General features: G+C 38.4%; 1 protein-coding gene across 1 annotated transcript in view; it reads left to right on the top strand.

The window, feature by feature from the left end:
* PLEKHG7 (pleckstrin homology and RhoGEF domain containing G7) overlaps positions 1-21,027 on the top strand; it is a 43,021-nt gene that overhangs the window by 7,466 nt on the left and 14,528 nt on the right. The window contains exons 4-11 of the mRNA XM_087874013.1: positions 4,350-4,477; positions 6,574-6,614; positions 7,672-7,773; positions 8,576-8,725; positions 12,243-12,338; positions 13,709-13,804; positions 15,084-15,197; positions 15,988-16,159. Coding sequence (XP_087730139.1) covers positions 4,350-4,477; positions 6,574-6,614; positions 7,672-7,773; positions 8,576-8,725; positions 12,243-12,338; positions 13,709-13,804; positions 15,084-15,197; positions 15,988-16,159 — 899 coding nt within the window. The remainder of the gene's footprint in view (positions 1-4,349; positions 4,478-6,573; positions 6,615-7,671; positions 7,774-8,575; positions 8,726-12,242; positions 12,339-13,708; positions 13,805-15,083; positions 15,198-15,987; positions 16,160-21,027) is intronic.

The raw sequence follows: 21,027 nt of genomic DNA, 5'->3' as shown, positions 1-21,027 counted from the left end.
TCATCTAGCCCCACCTTTCTCATGATGTGCTCCGCATATAAGTTAAATAGGCAGGGTGATAGTATACAGCCTTGCTGAACTACTTTCTCAATTTTGTACCAATCAGTGGTTCCATGTCTAGTTCTCACTGTTGCTTTTTGACCAGCATATACATAGGTTTCTCAAGAGACAAATAAGATGATTTTGTACTCCCATCTCTTTAAGAACTTTCCACAATTTGTTGTGATCCACACAATCAAAGGCTTTAGCATAGTCAATGAAACAGAAGTAGATGTTTTTCTGGAACTCCCTAGCTTTCTCCATGATCCAGCGTATGTTAGCAATTTGATCTCTAGTTCCTCTGCCTCTTCGAAATCCTGCCTGTACTTCTGGTAGTTCTCGGTCCACATACTACTGGAGCCTAGCTTGTAGGATTTTGATCATAACTTTGCTAGCATGTGAAATGAGTGCAGTGGTGCGGTAGCTTGAACATTCTTTGGCATTGCCTTTCTTTGAAATTGGAATGTAAACTGACCTTTTCCAATCTATGGTCACTGTTGAGTTTTCCAAATTTGCTGGCAAATTGAGTGTAGCACTTTTACTGCATCATCTTTTAAGGTTTTGAATAGCTGGAATACCATCACCTCCACTAGCTTTGTTGTTGCTCAGACTTCCTAAGGCCCATTTTACTTCACATTCCAGAATGTCTGGCTCAAGGTCAGTGACCACCCCATCATGATTGTCAGGGACATTAAGCTCGTTCTTGTATAGTTCTTCTGTGTAATTTTGCCACCTCTTCTTAATCTCTTCTGTCTCTGCCATTTTGGTCCTTTATCATGCCCACCTTTGCATGAAACGTTCCCTTCATATCTCCAATTTTCTTGAAGAGATCTCTGGTCCTTCCTATTCTATTGTTTTCTTCTATTTCTTTGTACTGTTCATTTAAGAAGGCATTCTTATATCTTCTAGCTATTCTCTGGAATTCTGCATTCAATTGGATGTATCTTTCTCTTTCTCCCTTGGCTTTCGCTTCCCTTCTTTCCTCAGCTATTTGCAAAGCTTCCTCAGACACCCATTTTGCTTTCTTGCATTTCTTTTTCTTTGGGATGGTTTTAGTTGCTACTTCTTGTACAATGTTGCGAACCTTCATCCATAGTTCTTCAGGCACTCTGTCTATCAGATCTAATTCCTTAAATCTATTTGTCACCTCTACTGTATATTCATCAGGGATATGATTTAGTTCATACCTGAGTGGCCTAGTGCTTTTCCCTACATTCTTAAATTTAAGCTTAAATTTTGCAACGAGAAGCTCATGATCTGAGCCACAGTCAGTTCCTGGTTTTAACTGACTGTATAGAGCTTCTCCATCTTTGGCTGCAGAGCACATAGTCAATCTGATTTCTGTGTTGACCGTCTGGTGATGTCCATGTGTAGAATCATCTCTTGGGTTGTTGGAAAAGAGTGTTTGCTATGACCATTGTATTCTCTTTGCAAAATTCTACCAGCCTGTGCCCTGCTTCATTTTGTATTCCAAGGCCAAACTTGCCAGTTATTCTGGTTATCTTTTGACTTCCTACTTTAGCATTCCAATCGTCCATGATAAGGACATCATTTTTTTGTGTTAGTTCTAGAAGGTCTTGTAGAGCTTTATAGAACCAGTCAACTGCATCCTCTTCAGCACCAGTGGTTGGGGCATAGACTTGGACTACTGTGATGTTGAATGGTTTGCCTTGAATTCAAACTGAGATCATTCTGTCATTTTGTGGATTGTATCCCAGTACTGCTTTTCCTACTCTTTTATTGACTATGAAGGCTACTCCATTTCTTCTGAGGAATTCTTGCCCACCGTAGACCATCTGATGGTCATCTGAATTAAATTCACCCATTCTTGTCCATTTTAGTTTGCTGATTCCTAAAATGTTGATCTTCAGTCTTGTCATCTCTTGTTTGACCACGTCCAGCTTGCCTTGATTCATTAATCTTACATTCCAGGTTCCTAAGGAGAATAGATCTTTACAGCATCAGACTTTCCTTTCACCAACAGATACATCCATAGCTGAGTGTCCTTTTGACTTTGACCCAGTCGCTTCACTTTTTCTGGCACTACTAGTACTAGCCCTCTGCTCTTCCCCAATTGGATATCTTCCAACCTGAGGGGCTCATCTTCCAGCGTCATATCTTTTTGCCTTTTAGTACTGTCCATGGGGTTTTCATGGCAAAGATACTGGAATGGGTTGCCATTTCCTTCTCCAGTAGATCACGTTTTGTCAGAGCTCTCTGCTATGACCTGTCCGTCTTGGGTGGCCCTGCACGGCATAGCCCATAGCTTCATTGAGCTGTGCAAGCCCCTATGCCATGACAAGGCAGTGATCCATGAAGGGGAAAGTGAAATATAACATATTCTTATTTTCCTAAACGGTATTGGCAATAAGAAAATTTACTGAGCTCTAAAATTATTTTCATTAAACAGTTCCTTAGGTCATTATTCATATCCTTATTCCTGCAATAGTAAAATAAGATTCAAGTTTTCAGAAACAGCACAAAATCTAAAAGGGGTATGATACATGTAAGTAAATCTTTGCATTTGAGTACAGAAGGAATGTATCAGTATTGCATCCAAGCTGATTCATTAGTTAGCCATATAGGTCTTTCAGACTCTTTCAGGCATATCACAAGGCAACCAGAAAATAGAAAACCGCATTGACATGGTTCATTGCCATAAGCCATTATTTCTTAGCTTGCAAGGAGTCTGCACAACAGTAGGAACAAAATTGTTATGGAGAGCTGCTATTTAAACATGCAAAATACATGTATTATACTGTATATTTGTACAGGGGTGAAATGCTCCCGGTTCGGACCAGCTCGCAAGAGTAGGTAGCGATGGCGGCGGGCAGTTCGGAAAACCAGTAGCAAAAATCCCTGCCCCCACCCTCCATGCCCAGATGAGCCGTGCAATCATCAGAGCTCTGACGATCATCAGCGCTCTGACGATCCAAGCTCTGACGATCCCAGCTGAGTTGCCTACTAATCAGGCAACTCAGCTTGGATTGTCAGACCCATTTAAAAGAAAAAAGTTTCTTTTTTTCTCCCCCCCACCCTCCCCCAGCCTCCAGCTTGCTTACCTTAGCTGCTGGTCGCAACGAGCTTGCTGTAATACCTGCAATCCATTGCATCAGCAAGCAACTGAATCTTCCTGCCTGTAATCAAGCTCATCGGTGAGCAGCTCTATCTGCAACTTTAAGACTTGTGGACTTCAACTCCCAGCAAAGCTGACTGAGGAATTCTGGGAGTTGAAGTCTACAAGTCTTAAAGTTGCCAAGGTTGGAGACCCCTGTTCTATTGGGTAAGTTTTTTCCCCTTTGGGAGCTTTAAAAAAAATAGTTAATTGGGATTTTTTTAAATTGTTCTTTTTTTAGACTTAGCCATTTAAAGTTTAGGAAGTTTTAAATTTAGCTGCTTTTATATAAAAATAAAAATAAAATAAAATAATATTTGTGCAGCTTTCTGAGATTTAGTGTGTTTCTGTAGTGTTTCACTCTAACTACACAAACACACAAAATATCACAAAGCTGTATGTGGAATTTTGTGTGTGTAAAGTGTGAAAGTTGGTTTTTTGGGCTTTTTGTGGTTGTGTGAGGTTCCTGCTTGTTGCAGGGGGCATTTTGGGTCTAGCACAGCTGCTTTTACATTGTGGGTGAGCCAGTTGTGTTGTGTTGTGTTGTGTGTGTGTAAAGTGTGAAAGTTGTTTTTTGGGGCTTTTTGTGACTGTGTGAGATTCCTGCTTGTTGCAGGACCATTTTGGGTCTAGCACTGCTGCTTTTACATTGTGAGTGAGCCAGTTGTGTTGTGTTGTGTTTTGTAGGTTAAAAAAGGGCAAAGAAGTGACATTGACTTGGCCACGCCCACCCAGTCACCTTATCACCAAGCCCTGCCCACTAATTAAGCCACGCCCACAGAACCGGTAGCAAAAAAATTCAGATTTCACCCCTTTATTTGTATTAATGGTACCTGTATTTACTCAGTTAAAAAACGTTTATATTTGTGTTGGTAAAATATGAGATGAAAATCAATGCAAGTCAGCCTTATAATGAACCAAGATATATTAGGACAGAGATGACATGGCTCCTGTATGATGGCTAAGCTGAAATTGTTTGACCAACATTATTTTCATCTAAGTCAGCTACCCCACAATGTTGATTGGGTAAATGTCGATATATTATTATACGATGTTGCTTGTTTGCTTCAAACTATGAATGTTGGGAGCCTTGGATAAAAATGAAATGAAGGGGTGCATTTTCTCCCTTCTTTAATGACAACTTTCTTGGAAGTAATTAAGCACCTTGTTTTTGTTTTCCTTGTAAACTATACAGGTTATCTGTCCGCAGGCATAGCTCAGTGGTGGTGAGTTTGCCTGGACTTGAGATGTTCCCTGGAGACTTGATGATATCAGACAGTGCAGCACAATTCCTATATCAATCAGCATCACTGCAAAACTCAGGTCAGGGAGGGAAAACTGTGAATTGGGATTTTAACTCAAAATAACTTCTGGGGTTTATATACTGTTAAATGTAGCACTGCAACAGCAGTTTTACATCATTGGCTGTGAAAACAACACCAGTCCCCATCAAAATGCTCTGTGCCCCAGACCTTGGTGGGAAAGAACACGATAAACTCTAAATGTGGATAACAAACCACAATTTCATGTTCGTATATAAATATTATGTGCAGACAATGCCCCCCAAACCCGCAACATAATAGTTCAAACTGAAGACCTGGTTTGTTCAGCATGCTAAGACAATGGCTTTGTTTCTAAAATAATTCTGAATCACAAACAAACATTAGTTTAATACATTAGACAAATCAAGATTAGTTCTCACAATAAATTAAAGTATGAATGGAATTAGGTTACCTCACAATACTTAAGTCCAGTCATCTATGTAGTTAGGAAGGTTAAAAACAGTCACTTGTTTTATTAAAGTGCTCTTTGCAGTTAGATTCATTATGTGAACACTATGACCCAGTCAAAAGTAAGACGGTTGCAAATGATTTTAAACACGAAAAACAGCACAATAAAATCAATACAAAACAAAAGAAGAGTTGAGGTGGCATAATAACAAACCATGTTTCAGTCATCTTCATCAAAGGCCAGATGAAGAGCCAGGCTTTCAGGCCCCTTTGAAACACCAGCAGGATGGGATCTCCGGGAAACCTCATTCCGGAGGGCAGGATGTGCAACAGAGAAAGGTGCTTCTGGAGTACTAATAGATGGCATTGCTAAATTGAAGGGACTCCAAACACATCAACCCTGCTAGATCAGATACTATGGGACAGGCAGTCCCTCAAGTAATTAGGCCTTATGCCAAGAAGGTGTTTGTAGGTAATAGCCAGCATCTTGAATTGCACCAGAAGCAAATAAGCAACCAGTCCAGCTTGCAAAGTAGAGGTGTTACATGGGCAAGGCCGGATTTTCCTATAGGCTAACTAGGCTTCAGCCTAGGGCCTCAAGATCAAGAGGGGCCTACATTCAAATTGTTAGCAAAATTAAAATTACACTTTCACTATAGGTGAAAGGGCCTCATAAGTGGAATAGCCTAGGGCCTCTTTTCATCTAAATCCAGCCCTGTACATGGGTATACTGTGGAGGCCCATCAGTGTTCATGTTGCTGCATTCTGGACCATTTGAAGCTTCCATATGATCTTCGAGATGAGCCACATATTGCTGGCAGGAAAAACATGCACACCAGATGAAGCTGTGCAAAAGCTTTCCTGACCATAGTTCTCATCTACTCATCAGGAAGGAACTCTGAGTCCAGGAACATCTCCAAATTACACACCACCCTCGAATGAAAAAGTGCCACCTTATCTGTGATTAAAGTTGGAACATCCCCAGAACTGGGTGGTCTAAATAACCACAGCCATTTGGTCATGATAGGATTGAGCTCTCTTGGCTGGGTTAGAATCAAAAGATTTAACGGGGTATCATCAATATATTGATGATGCCAAACCGCAAACTGATGGATGACCTCACCCAGCAATTTCAAGTTGATGTTGAAAAGGGGATAATAGAGAGTATTATCCTGCAGCACCTCACAGGTGAATGGCCTAGGAAGCAATGTTTCTCCCGCAACCAACACATTGCCAGTTTTCTTCCCTTTTCCTAATCTTTTTCCTTCTTTTGCTGAACACTGTTGGTTGGTTAGTGGAGAAGAGCCTGGTGATACAAGACCCATCTACCAAGATTTTCTTGGTGTAACATCTTGTAGGATACCAGACATGATTCCTGGAGAAATGGAGCTGTGGAGGGAATGACTCAGTATTCTCAAAATGACAATTTTTGACAAAGTTAGCTGTATGCTGCTAGAACATTGTAAATTGATTTGAATGGGTTAGCCCTCTGGAATAGTGTCCTCCCCAAAGGTTCAAATTTCTCTGATTCTGCTGTCCTATAAATGGGCCTTGAAGACCTGGTCTTTTCCCAAGGCCTTGGATCAACTGAGTAAACTATGTTGTATAAATAGGATCACAAAATCATATTTTCTACGATATATATTTTTGTTACTTTAACAATGCTCTTCTTTTGCTTCCATGCAATAGAATCCAAAAGGACATGGTGGCCATTTGCTAAAAAAGGAATTGTGAGTATTTTGCAAATTTTGCAGATTTTCCCTCTCACTCTCAGTTGATACTCTATACACTGAAAACCTGATGAAATTCTCTGTCGCAATATCTGCCCTCTGGAATATTATTTATGTTTTCCTGACTCCACTGACTTTTTAATGGGCCTTGACAACCAGGTCTTTTCCCTGGATTAAGTGTGCTCTTGAATGAAATTATATTAATTTGGCAGGTATGTTTGGTCACTTGGTAATGGTGGTTGGTAGTAGGGTGGGGTGGGGGTTAGATGGGTAAGTGTGGGTGTAGTGAGAGAGAGAGAGAGACAGGCGGAAAGAAGGGAGGGAAGAAGGGAAGGAGGGGGGAGGGAGGGAAGGAGGGAGGGAGGGAAGGAAGGAAGGAAGGAAGGAAGGAAGGAAGGAAGGAAGGAAGGAAGGAAGGAAGGAAGGAAGGAAGGAAGGAAATATAACAGTCAAACAGGCACACACCTAGTGTTCATCAATATGGTTTGAATTTTAAATTCAGATCAAGAGTTAGTCAACATATTATCTATAATGTATTATAAAATAGCAGGGAAGGGAAGCTGTTTATCATTATAGCAGCCCTGTATTTTGCACTGATATTCAACTTATATAGTATTTCTATAAGCTATATAAAGACACAAGCCATGCTACAGCAAGCCTTAAGTTTTCTTTCATTTTGTTGGGAGAAAGAAAGGTACACCCTCATAATTTAAGGAGGATGAATAAACTGTCATTTAATTCTTCTGCATGCAATACATTCTGAAAATATTCATTTATAATAAAAACACGCACAATATTTCCCTGTTTATTTTCCTATGCCAATGCTGACTAATATAGTAGATTGGTCTTCTTTATTTTTTTATCTATATTCCATAATGGTTGGCAATCACATTATATTAAAATTCATGTATCTTCTGGACTGCCTTCTTGAAGTTTGATCTTATTTTTCTAAAGGGAGACTTTATTGGGAAATGATCTGCAACCTTCCCTCTTCCCTCCAGTTTAAAAATATGATTTAACTTTTTCAAATTAATATGTGAATTTTTTTTTAAAATAGAATAAAGACAAACAAAAACAAATGGCTGAGCTGGAATATTGTCTCTCAACTCAAACCATTAAAATGTCAGAGTGTGGTGGCTACAAATTTCACAATGTAAAGGTATAATATTTCTTATCAGATAATGTTTAGCTACATTTGTTTTAACTTTGTACTTTGATTTTAACTGATTATTTTTCTCAGTGCAATATATAAATACCAGAGGTGGTATTCAGCTGGTTTGAATCGGTTTGCCCAAATTAGTAGCGGAAATCACAGATAGGCCTGCCCACCCACCCCGGCTCTATGCCATCCTATTTGGGCACATTTTTGAAGCTGGTGCATGCACGGAAGGCGCGCACACCAGCAAAGCACATACACAGAAGGCTGGTGCATGTGTGGACAGGTGCATGCCAGTGGTGGGTTGCCTCCCCGGATCGCACCAGTTCTATAGAACCAGTAGTAAAACTGGTGGGAGGCTCCACCCACTGACCCCGATGTCATCAAGAATGCTTCTGCACATGCGCAAAAGAGCACACATGCACACGAGCGAAGCGAGTGCACGCACACGGCCCCATTGTGAACCGGTAGTAAAGGTAAGTAGAACCCACCCCGGCGCACACACATTTGTGAACCGGTAGGGAAAGTAAGTGAATATCACCCCTGATAAATACTATTGATGTTATTTTATATGAGTTTTAATCCTATAATAAATATTCAACATATTGTATTTCTTATTTTATCCTGTGCCTGTTCACTGCCCTGAGTCCTTCGGGAGTAGGGCGGTATACAAATTTAATAAAACATAAACATAAACATAAACATATGACCATCAACAATCATTCTGGTATTAAAACAGCAAAGATCCATTTGAGAATGTATATGTATAAAGAAGCATACTGTATATTTGTATTCACAATTACAGGATAAAACATGGCATGAAATGATGAAGATGTATCAACTCGAGGCACAAGCCACTAGTGATCAGCTAGACACAAAGAAGAAAGAAGCTGTGTGGGAACTATTCACAACAGAATGCAATTATTTTCTTGATCATCTGTTGGTTCTCAAAATGGTATGCTTAAGTTTTTCAGCTTTTTTACTGCTTGCTGCTTAGCCATTCACCTGACAGAGGTCTTGTGAAACCATTTGCTCCATTGAGGGTGGTGTTCTGTAAGATAAGATATCAGCCATAGCAGGGATTGCTCAACAAGACTCTGGCAGTTTTTACAAACCAATTTCAAGTGGAATGAAGTGAATTGGAAAAGGATATCTCTAATCTAAAGCAGATCCATACTTTCTGCTTGGCCTATCAGCACTGAGGGCTGCTCTCTGTCATCTGAGTGCAGGAATGGATGACAATGTCCTCCTCTCATTCCAGCCCATGATACACATCCAGTGGTGGGTTGCCCCCAGTTCAGACCGGTTCTATAGAACCAGTAGTAAAACTGGTGGGAGGCTTCACCCACTGACCCTGATGTCATCGGAAGTGATCTGTGCATGTGCAGAAGCTTCTGTGCATGCGCAGAATGAAGGCGCATGCGCGAACTAAGCAAGCATGCACACGCAATCCCATTGCAAACCATTAATAAAGGTAAGAACCCACCCCTGCACACATCCCATATCTGTGTTTTCCAGTGTCAGCTCAGAACTGTGGTTTTGTGATGGGACCTATCTAAAGCGCTTCAGCACAGATGGTCTCCGGTGGTCCATTCTAGTAGCAGCCCATGTTCCATAAAATGTCATTCCTTGCATGCCCCTGCCCTCCCACTGCTGGATGCTTCCCTTGCAGCCATTTCATCCTGGATTGCTAGGCTTCTGTGTTCTCTGCTGGTGGGTAGTCGCTATTTTTAAAATAATCTTGACATTAAAGTTAATGATCCATTACACATCAACGACTCATCTTCAACCCCAGAAGCTTATGCTCCATTCAAGCTGCACAGTTCTGCAAAGCTATCCTTCCTTAGAAAACAAAAAGCTTTATATTGCAATGGAGAGACATGGCTATTTGTTTCTATAAAGCTGAACTCAGTCCTTTCTTGCTAAAGAGCTTCCATGGCACTACAAAGGAAACAAGAGTAACCAGTGCTCTGACCAGTGGTGGATTGCTCCTGGTTCGCACTGGTTCGCAAGAACCGGTAGTAAAAGTTTGTAATAGTTCAGAGAACCGGTAATAACATTGGCTGGCCATGCCCCAGAACCAATCCCCGGCCCAGTCGCCGCTCGCTTACCCCGACCACCTCATCAGAGGCTTTTTTTTTCCCTTTTAACAGGATTTTTTCTGCAACCTCTTCAGCCAAAGAGGTTGTAGGAAAAAAAATGCCTTTAAAAGCCTCTGGCGATCCCAGCTGAGTTGCCTGATCGTCAGAGGCTTCTGAAAGCGTTTTTTCTGCAATCTCTTCGGCCGAAGAAGTTTTAGGGGAAAAAATGCCTTTAAAAGCCTCTGGCGATCCCAGCTGAGTTGCCTGATCGTCAGAGGCTCCTGAAAGCATTTTTTCTGCAACCTCTTAAGGTTGTAGAAAAAATGCTTTTAAAAGTAAAAAGTAAAAAAAAAAAAAAGTTGGCCACGCCCACCCAGTCACATTACCCCCCCACCAAGCCACACCCACAAAATAAGCCACGCCCATAGAACCAGTAGTAAAAAAATTTAGAATCCACCCCTGGCTTTGACTATCATAATATAAGAACATAATGCAGGGAGAAGAGGACCAATAGCCTCTTTTAGGGTCAAAGGAGCTAATGTAGGGAAAAGGGTGCAAACATTTAGACAAACAAGGAGAATCATAGAAACCAGTAAGAAATGAACAATCCATGAAAGGAAAGAAAAACATTGGCAGATTGGTCATCACTGGTCCCGGTTGGTGGGGGTTGTTTTCCATGCATAGATAAAAAAGTGAGAAGCAGGAGAATGACCAAGCAGACCTTGCAATGGCCCTAGTCCAGGTAAATACAAGCCCAGTTCCATTACCAACTGTTGTAGTCTAGGATGGAATTTCTGACACTGGCTTAAGAAAAATATGTGTTAGATAAGTGGAAAGTATAACTCAGCATAGTGGATTAAGGAAAATTAATGTAATGATATTTTAGGAACAGAAAAACTCAATCAACAATCAGATACTTATATACCATCAATAATGTGATTTGCTTGTTTTTGGTTTATACAAGTGATATGCAAGTTCATTCTGTATAGCTTAGAGTTAAATGTGAACCAGACCATAAGTTGTTGTTCGACAATGCATGGTTCAAAAAAAAAAAATCTTGGCTCAGTATTATGTACAAACAAGGCCAGTCATAAAACAGAGGCTATTTTTTATGACCCTTCCTGGTTTCTTCAACACTACACTGCTTTTGTTTTTCACTTCTCCATTTACAAGCTTCCTTACTACATGAGAACTGAAACCCAGTTATACAAATACATTTGTGGGGAAAAAAGACTACTTGCATTTAGTTAAATGGGGAACTATACTTACTAGAAATAGCTTCCTCAAATGTAAGAGGAAGATGTTCTAGTAATGAGTGTTTCCAAAGAGAAATCTTCCTCCAGTAAAACTCAACTTTATGGATATATTCAGATTTCCTTGGCACAGTACTGGAATGGTTTGTCATTAGCTCAATGGCATTTGAACGAATGGAATGGCATTTCCACTTTCTAACAGGTTACAGTCTTATTTTTCTTGATGGTCTCTGATCCAATACTTAGTATTCAAGGCTTCGTTCCCACAGCATCTCTTATAAAGATGTGCAGTAGATAACCACCATCATGACTTACTGTATATAATAATCAGAAGCAATGAAGATAGTTTCATTATACCAATGCTTGGTATTTCAAAGAAAATGTTTTACTAAAACAGCATAAAACAAAGAATACGGGGAAAACATATGGCTTGATCTTATACATGCCTACTTCAAATTAAGCCATTTGGAGGGTTTAATCCTTTAGCTGGATTGTGAAATAATTGTCATTTCAACTTGGCAGCAATGCAGTACACAAGATTTCCAAGCAGTTATGAGCACATCTGTCTTGTGTTATTATAGGGGATTTGGGGAGAACTGAAGGGAATTGAGATGCATTCTCTAATATACAGGCATATATTGCAGGTCCTTGAAATGTAGTGCTATTCTTGAGATTTTTGGGTTATTTGGGGGATGGACAGAGCACAGTTTGTAATTTACTAATAGCTCCCCAGATGATCTGAAATAGTTTGGGCAGGGATCAGATATTCCCAGTCCTTTAATAATGGCAACAACAAAATGTCCCCACTCTCTTAAATTATAACACTGTTTTCTGACAGGGATAAGTTTATTTCAGTTCTAATAATCATAACTAATTCTTGACTAAAATTATTTCTGTCTAAATCTCTCTGTTTCCCCTATAAATAAATAAGATGATTATGATTATGATTTCAAAATTATAATAATTCTGAAATTCTAGTTTAAAAACAAAATAGTCTTTGAGTGAAATCTGAGCTCTGTTTTAGAACTATAATGGATTAGCTTCCTCAAAAGAAGAACTAGTAGCAAGGGTAACATTCAAGGATTTTGAAAATAAATTATTATCCATAAACTGTTGTTTGTTTCTTTGTTTTTCAAAGATCTTTATGGATACATTAAAGTACCTACAGAGCAAAGAACTCCTACCAGATGTGGATCCCGAGTTACTGTTTGCAAACCTGGAAAAATTAAATCAGGTGACAAGGAACTTTAGTGATAATAAAAATGTAGCTATACCAGAATTATTCATGCCAACAAATTAATGTAATAACTATAGCACTTAGGCTTATATACTGTTTCACAGTGCTTTACAGCCCTCTCTAAGCGGTTTACAGAGTCAGCATATTGCCCCCAACAATCTGGGACCTCATTTTACCCACCTGGGAAGGATACAAGGATGAGTCAACCTTGAGCCTGGTGAGATTTGAACTGCCAAATTGCAGGCAGCCGGCAGGCAACAGAAGTAGCCTACAGTACTGCACTCTAATCATGACGCCACTGTGGCACAGTAATAATTAAAGAAAAATATTATTGGTATCAAAATAATCCAATACTGCTTGTTTTTTAAAATATAAATCTCTGGAAAATTGAAATAGAAAATACAAGATATTAACTTTTCCAAAGCATTTTTTCCCAAAGTTGTGATTTAATTATAAAGTATGTTATAAAGTATGTTGAACAGAATTTGGAATCCTGGTCTGAGTGGTTAAAAACTGTGCACTCACCAAATCTAACATACTTTTTTTAATAATCATTCAAAACTCATTTTAGTATCTGTTAATAATTCATAGATGTGTCCTTATTTTAAGCAAGAGAAAGAAAAAAGATCTTGACATCTTAGCGTTATAAAAGAATGTCTTTGGCTCCCTGTCTTGGAACGATACATAAGATCCAGAAATATATTTTAATTTAATTTCAAAGGAACATTCATAGACGGTGCTACACAAATTCAACAGAGCAGTCCATCCACCCAACCTGGGCCCATCTAGAATTGCTCATCCTCAGTAATAAGATTTAAGAAAACGTTCCATTGAAAACAGTGAAAAGCTTTTTTTGCCAAGCCTAATTTGGCTGCCCAAGGAATGATCTGGAAAAACGGTCACAGTCACTTGTACCAAAACAAGCCAGGACAAACTCTGTTGCAGTGAAACAACTATGCTTGAGAATTGAGAATTGAAGTGGAAGAGAAGTACAGCAAGTAATGTTTGGGAAGATTAACAGGAAAAAATAGCCTTTTTTCTATGTGGTTGTGATGCCTTCCTACCAATTACACAGTGACATCCCAAAACATTTTCAAGCCCCAATTGCGGCAGATGAGGTGGTCTTTCCCTGCTGCACAAAAAGAGCTCTCTTCAGTTTTTAATCCCATTTATTTCAAAAACTTCAATGGAAAGGAATGTGGCTCATTTTATTTATTTTATTTATTAAATTAATATGCCACCTCCCCTCACTGATAAGGTGATTCGGGATGGCTTGCAAACTTTACAGATCCTCATACCGTGCATATCTTAAAGTCTAGTATTTGGTCCCAAATTAATTTTAAATAATAAATATATTCTTTGCTTAGGTGACTCTAAGTTTTGTAACCAGTTTATTTAGCACCATGGAGGATCATCTTCTTGGGCGAACCCCCTCCCTTGATTTCATCAGTGTACTCACAAAGGTAATAAGTTACTGAATACATTCCATTATGAACCTGGTAAGAAATGTTGGAAAGCAGAAACTTTAATTCTCCTAAAGAAACCCACAATTCTGTCATTTTAGTCTCAAAACACTATGATGTCACATATAAAGGTATTTTAGCCACAAGTGTTCAAAGTGGCTTCCTTTCCTCTAGTTATGATAATGTGTTTTTCCCAAGTCTGTTGACTTCTGGGTATCTAGAATATTTTGGTGCTCTTAATTTGGTGCAGGTTCCAAGTCTTTCGTCATTGTGGCTATGATGAGTAAATGGAAATCTGGCCTTTGGATAGGTCTGTTTGGATAACTATATACAATGCAAGACCATCACAGCAGTGAAATTTTGCTTTAACAGGCTAATTGGGAGGAAAGGTCTCTGTTGTTGAGAACGGTCCATTGAATGGGAGAATAGGGCATGGCAGTTTTATATGATTTGTGTGATTAAGTTGTGATGTGCATCATGCAAACTATGCTAGTTAAGTAATTCTCTGATTATCCAAAATATACAAATCACAGCTGAAATTCGGTCTTTATATGCAACGTCATTTGCAGAGGTGGTTTTCAGCAGATTCTGACCAGTTCTGGAGAACCGGTAGCAAAAGTTTTGAGTAGTTTGGAGAATTGGTAGTAAAAATTCTGACTGGCCCCGCCCCTATCTATTCTCTGTCTCCTAAATCCCAGCTGATCAGGAAGAAATGGGGATTTGCAGTAACCTTCCCCTGAATTGGGGAGGGAATAGAGAGTTTACAGTATCCTTCCCTGGAGTGGGGTGGGAATGGAGATTTTACAGTATCCTTCCCCTGCCACGCCCACCAAGCCACACTCACCAAGCCATGCCATGCCCACCAAGCCACACCCACAGAACCGGTAGTAAAAATTTCTGAAACTCACCACTGGTCACTTGCATTAAGTCTGGTAAAATGAGGTTTTAGGGATAGTTTCCTTTGTAAGCCAAAGAAAACCAATAGGTTCCATGATCCTATCCCTTTCTTGAGAAATACAGTAAATTTTACTAAAATCAATGGATCATCCTAAATGAATTTGCTTACTATTTTAAATCTTGCAATAAGACTGGATCATGCCCACTGTACTTTTGTTTTTGTAACAATCACGATCAAAGAACTAGTATTAATACATAGAAAGTTCAGCATCAGCATCATGGCTAGATAAAAATTTCAAGGCAATTTTTTTTAAAAAAAACATATGGATCAGTATGATTTGTACTCTACCAATAAGTGCCTAATATTTTGTTTATCTTCCAGCATTTCCAAGGTAACCTGTGTCAGAGCCACCAAATATATTGTCTGACGTACACTTCTGCTATTTTTTACTTGGAAAAACTGAAAAAAAGAGAAGATTTTGGGACCTTTTTGAAAGTAAAGCTATTAATTTTGTCTTTGATCTCTTTTACAGTGTTTAAATTGATTTCACTATGTCCAGAACAAATCACTATGTTCTGCCAAATGGCACAGCTAGCTCATTTTGGCTGATCTCAGAAGCTAAACAGGGTCATATCTGGTTGATACTTGAATGAAGATGACCAGGAAATAGTAGGGAGGCAAGCAAGCCTGGAAGGAAAAGTAAATATGTACAGAAGGCAGCAGTGGGAAGCCATCTCAAAATTGCTGCGAAGGGAAAAAAAAATGCATGTGTTTATGAAAACAAAAATTAGCAAAGTCAGACTTAACACAAAAAAGCTTTAACATAACAATGTTTTTAAGCCACATTTTTAAATGTTGAACACTTTTTCTATTTCTGTATTGTAACTAAAAGTGTTTTAGTTGATTGTTTTGTATAGTTGATTACTAAAATAATTTATTTTTGTTCAGTCAAGAATGAAGTCTTGTTTATATATTTCTTTTTTTACTATGTACTTATTTTTTCTATTCTTATTTCTATTTTTCTTTTTTGAATTTCCTATTTTTTTATTCTTTTATTGCTTTAATTTTTTTAAGTGTAATGTTTAAAAGTAATAGTATAAGAATGCTATTTAAAAGATTCACTTAAAAGTAGAATAATTTGCAAAGATGTAAGTTATCCAATAAATAATGTCATATTCAATTTAAACTTAAGAAATAAATGGTTTATGGTATGACCAATATCCATTCTGTTAAGAAATCCCATTGAAATTGTTTCCTAATGTGTCTTTTCCATCAAATTTAACAGTGGTGTGAGCGGAATAAAGAATGTAAGCGACTCCGTCTAGCTGAAATGTTAGTTGCACCTTTACACAAGTTGACCCGTTATCCCCTCCTGTTAAAGAACATTTGGAAAAATACAGAGGCAGCAGAGAAAGTTATCATTAATTCACTGAAGGAAAAGGTGGAAACATCAATACGTGAGTAAAGAAACTCAAAACATCAATGCTGCTTTGAGATTTGTTCTATTCTGAGTTTCTCAAAGAAATGTGCAAAAAGTTGTTCTGTGATTTTAAGAAATAAAATAGCAACGCAAGGTTGATGTTACTTCATTACAGTGTTATATCTCCACTGCCTCATTTCAAAGGCTATAATATCTTTCAGTTTTGGATTTTTTTTCTCTCTACACAAGCCTTAAATTACCTCTGAAGGCCTAGGGCAGTGATGGCTAACCTTTTTGCTGCTGCGTGCCAAAAGGGGGAGAGCACAGGGGGGGAGCGCACACGCATTGTCAGATATAAATGCCTTATTCTCCAATGTGTAAATAGTGTACAGACAGGGTATCAGGGGTTAACTTATTCTTCACTTCTTAATGTATTCATAATTCACCACTCCCACATATAGCTCCACCCATTGTATATATAAGGAGCTACCTACACCATTTCCCTCGCTTCTATCTGTGAATATTCAGTGAATATAGAATGCCTAATGTAAATAAAAGAATATATAGTTAAATCTTTAACTCTCCTTGATCTTATTGAGTCTGATCCTGAAAATATTGCAACAAACTGGTAGCTGAGGATGGTTAATTGACTCAATAAAAGGCTTTAAAATGTCTAAGAAAGATAGGCCCAACACCAGGGCCTACAGCAAAGAAATGGAAACGGAACAAGAAATAATCAACGAATCCACGAATGCAATTTCGAGAGAATCCGAAGAATACACCACTGAAGACGAAGAAATAATTGATGACCAGGAGGAAATCGAAATAGAAAATAACGAACTCAGGTCAGAGATATTAAAACTATTGAAAAGCCAGAAGAATGATGAAAGCCTCATCGCGGACCTCCAAGATATGCTAAAGAACAGCGGAGCAGCGAGAGAGAAAAACATCACCAACGAAAAACCCAAAGATCCAAAAATAGTGAGTAATATGACTGCGGAGAAAATCATCACAAAGAAGAAAAACGATGATCCCGCGCAAAAATTTGAATGGCAGCCATCTTGGTTTCAACCGGCCTCCAAGATGAACGAAGCAGAGCCAATCAGCAAACTCAATTCAAAATTTCTGGCGCGAAAAATATTATCGGACAACGAAAACGAAAAGGAAGATTCAAACACTTCAGAAGAATCAGAACCAGAAAGCGAGGAAGATCCAACAAAACACCAAATAAAATCAGCGATGAAAACGCTCTTTGCTGCATTTGGGCCAAAACTGAAAATTACTAAAAAGACACCAAAAAAGCGAACGAGCAAGCCAATGCCTCAAGACCTGCCCGCTCCCATCCTGACTACTAGAGCGCTGACGCCGGAACCCAGAGAGCCCTGCCGATACCGCCCCACGCCGCAGACCGAAGCAAGCACCAACGCTTTCAATAGAAGAGGAAGAACAGCCACCGTCGCCAGAACCCCCAAAGTCGAACCAGAGACCGACTCATCTGAAGAAGAGCAGAGCGAGCAAGCCGCAGTGAGGAGAACCTTCCACAACGACGCCGAAGAAGAAATGAGCATCGCGCATGCGCGAAACTACGCTGACGATCCGGGAAGACATGAACAGGAGAGAAGATCATGCAGACTCGTAGCGAGCATCCCCACGCCGTTTTGCAATTTTCTGCATTTACGAGACCACGGACTACCTCAGGTTGTAAGTAATGGACCCAATAATGTCGAAAATTTACCCAGTGACTTCCCAAAACTAAGGGTTGATGGCATTAATTTACAAGAATGGTATCAACAGCTCCAGGTTGTCTTTATGAAGGAAAACTTACTGTTTTTTATCACTAGTCCCCCAAAAAGACCTTGGACACTAAAAATAGATTGTTTACACCATAGAGCTTTTTTCTTAATAATATCTAGTGTGTCTCCTGCAATGTATCACAGCATTAAGCCAAATTTGACTGTTTCAGAAATTATTCAATGCATGTTTAATTTGTTTCACAGTGACAGTGTAGCCACCACCACAAGGATATCTAAAGACTTCTTTTCATCTAGGATAAAACCAGGGGTTTCCATAAGTGAACATTTAATATCTTTGAACAAAATAAGAGCTAAACTGCATTTGAGGGGGGAGGTGATTTCAGACCAAACAATGAAAAGTGTCATTATCAACTCACTTGACCCATCATGGGACAATTTTATGTCACATTTAGACACAATCAATCTAGGGTATTTATCCATAGAAAGCCTATCTAACAAATTGATAACAGAAGATAATTCTAGAAGAAATCGTTCTAACAATCACACAGAACATAAACCATATAGGAAAGTAGCTTTCCAAGAAAAATATAGTGGAACATTTAAATGTCATAATTGTGGATCCAGGGAACACAATAGAAGAGATTGCCCAAAATTCTTAAAAGAAAGATATAGATCAGAATACAGAAACAAATACGATTATAGACAGCCTTCCATAGAAAGGCATAGATATAGGAGCCCACCAAATCACAGAGAGAATAGAGGGGGCAGAGACAATTCAAAGGATAGAAAGTCTGGTTCACTGAATGGATTAAATAAACAAGACAACACTAACACACAACAAAGTGAGAACAATAATTGGCTTATTGATTCTGGAGCAACTAATCACACCACTAATAACAAAAGTATATTGTCTTCATTTGCAGAAGATAAATTTGTAATTAAGGTAGCTAACCAAGAAAAGGTTCAAGTATTAGGCAGAGGAAATGTAACCTTGCCTGGTTTAGGAAAAATAGAGGGGGTATTACTAATACCTGAAATACCTCATAACATATTAAGTGCCATAAAACTAAGCAGAGATTCTGACATTAACATTGTCTTTTCAAAAGGAAAGGCAACTTTGGAAAAGAATAAAATAAATGTAGGCACTGTGGTGACTAAAGGAGGACTACCTTACCTAATAACGAAAGAAAAATGGTTACATAACATTGATTCAAATATGGAAGACTGTATTGAAATAGATGATGAGAATGTTAGCAACAGTGACAATGATGAATGTAAAATATCTCATGATCACACAGATGCACACAACGATAAGAAGCCAAAGATAGGTAAACCAATTCATGATGAGTGTGCTCACATATTGCATAGGAAGTTAGGACATGCCAGTTTTCCTGTAGTGCAAAAAATGACTGAACACGCAGAAGGTGTTAAAATAAAGAATTGTGAAAATTATCTGGAATGCTCAGTATGTAAATCTACAAAACTAAAAACTAGTCCCAGGCCAAGAAAATCTACCAGATCAACTAACAAAATTTTTGATTTAGTACACATGGACTTAGTTGGTCCATTAACTCCATCAATCACTTATAGGAAACGTTACTTCCTGACAATAGTGGACGATTATAGCCGCTATGGATTTGTTTACACATTAAAACACAAAGATGAAACATTTCAAAAATTTAAAGAATTTTACAAACGCATAGAAACACAACACAACACCAAAATAAAACAAATTATGACAGACAGAGGATGCGAATTCATGTCTAAAGAATTCTCACAATGGTTAAAAGACAAAGGAATGTTACATTACACATCTAGTCCATTTTCTCCGTTTCAAAACGGGATTGCAGAGAGAAAAAATTCCACATTACAAACCATGATTAGATGCACATTGGAAGATGCTGGCTTAAGCAAACAATTCTGGTCAGAAGCCTTACATTATTCAAATTACACACAAAATAGAACATGGTCCAGCATTATAAATAAGACACCATATGAAGTGATGTATGATAGAAAACCAAAATTAGCACACATGCATATATTTGGAGTCACAGCAGACGTACACATACCTAAACAATTAAGAAGAAAGGGAGAAAATGTGTCCAGGAGACTCAGATTTATGGGATATGAGACTGGCACTAAAGGATACAGATTCATTGATAGTAACAACAAATTTATAGTCTCCAGAACAGCTGTGTTCCATGAACAAGCTAACTGGTCTAAATTACATCTTAATGAGATATTCCCAAATAAACATGAAGATACAAAATCTCATGAGAAAGGGACTATAGAAAAACAAAATATCAACAAATATAAAAACAAAACCAAAACTTGGACAAATAGCCAACTCAAAATAAAGACAGATACACTAACAAAAAAGGAAGCAAGATATTTGCATGATAACGATAGTAAACCCGAGAAAATCATTAGAAACACCAGAAATCAAATGCCAAATAAATACAAGGATTATGTAATGCACATGAATGGTGAAACAACAACACCCAATACATACGAGGAAGTGTTAAAACTTCCTCACGAAGAAAAAGAAAAATGGGAATTAGCAATGAAGAAAGAGGTGGAAAGTTTACAAGGACTAAATGTATTTACACCTGCATCTGCACCTAAAGATAAGACAATTATTGGTACCAGATGGATATATAAAATTAAGAATTTAGAGGGAGGAAATACTCTATACAAAGCTAGATTGGTTGCACAGGGTTATGCACAGAAATATCCAGAAGACTATACTGACACGTATTCCCCCACTGTAAGAACAGAGAGTGTCAAAACAGCTCTAGTGGTAGCTTCAGCACTCAATCTAGATGTATTCCAATATGACATACAGACTGCGTACCTACACGCAAAATTAGATAAAGAAATATACGTGAGAGCACCTCATAGTCCATACACAAACAAAAATGAGACTTGGTTGTTAAACAAGAGTTTATACGGGCTAAAACAATCTGGTAAACGGTGGTATGATTGTTTAGTAAAAGTACTTAAGACCATGGACTTCAACGCTACCACCGCTGATAATTGTTTCTTTGTCAAAAGGGGTGATGATTACATTGAATTTGTATTGATTTATGTGGATGACATTTTATACATAGGAAAACATAAAGAAAGAAGAGAAACTTTTGTAACTAAACTA

Source organism: Pantherophis guttatus, chromosome 7 (assembly GCF_059756535.1).
Source record: "Pantherophis guttatus breed Tessera chromosome 7, ASM5975653v1, whole genome shotgun sequence".
NCBI lineage: Eukaryota > Metazoa > Chordata > Lepidosauria > Squamata > Colubridae > Pantherophis > Pantherophis guttatus.
Note: the sequence above shows the minus strand (reverse complement) of the source record. Positions and strands in the feature narration are given on the sequence as shown.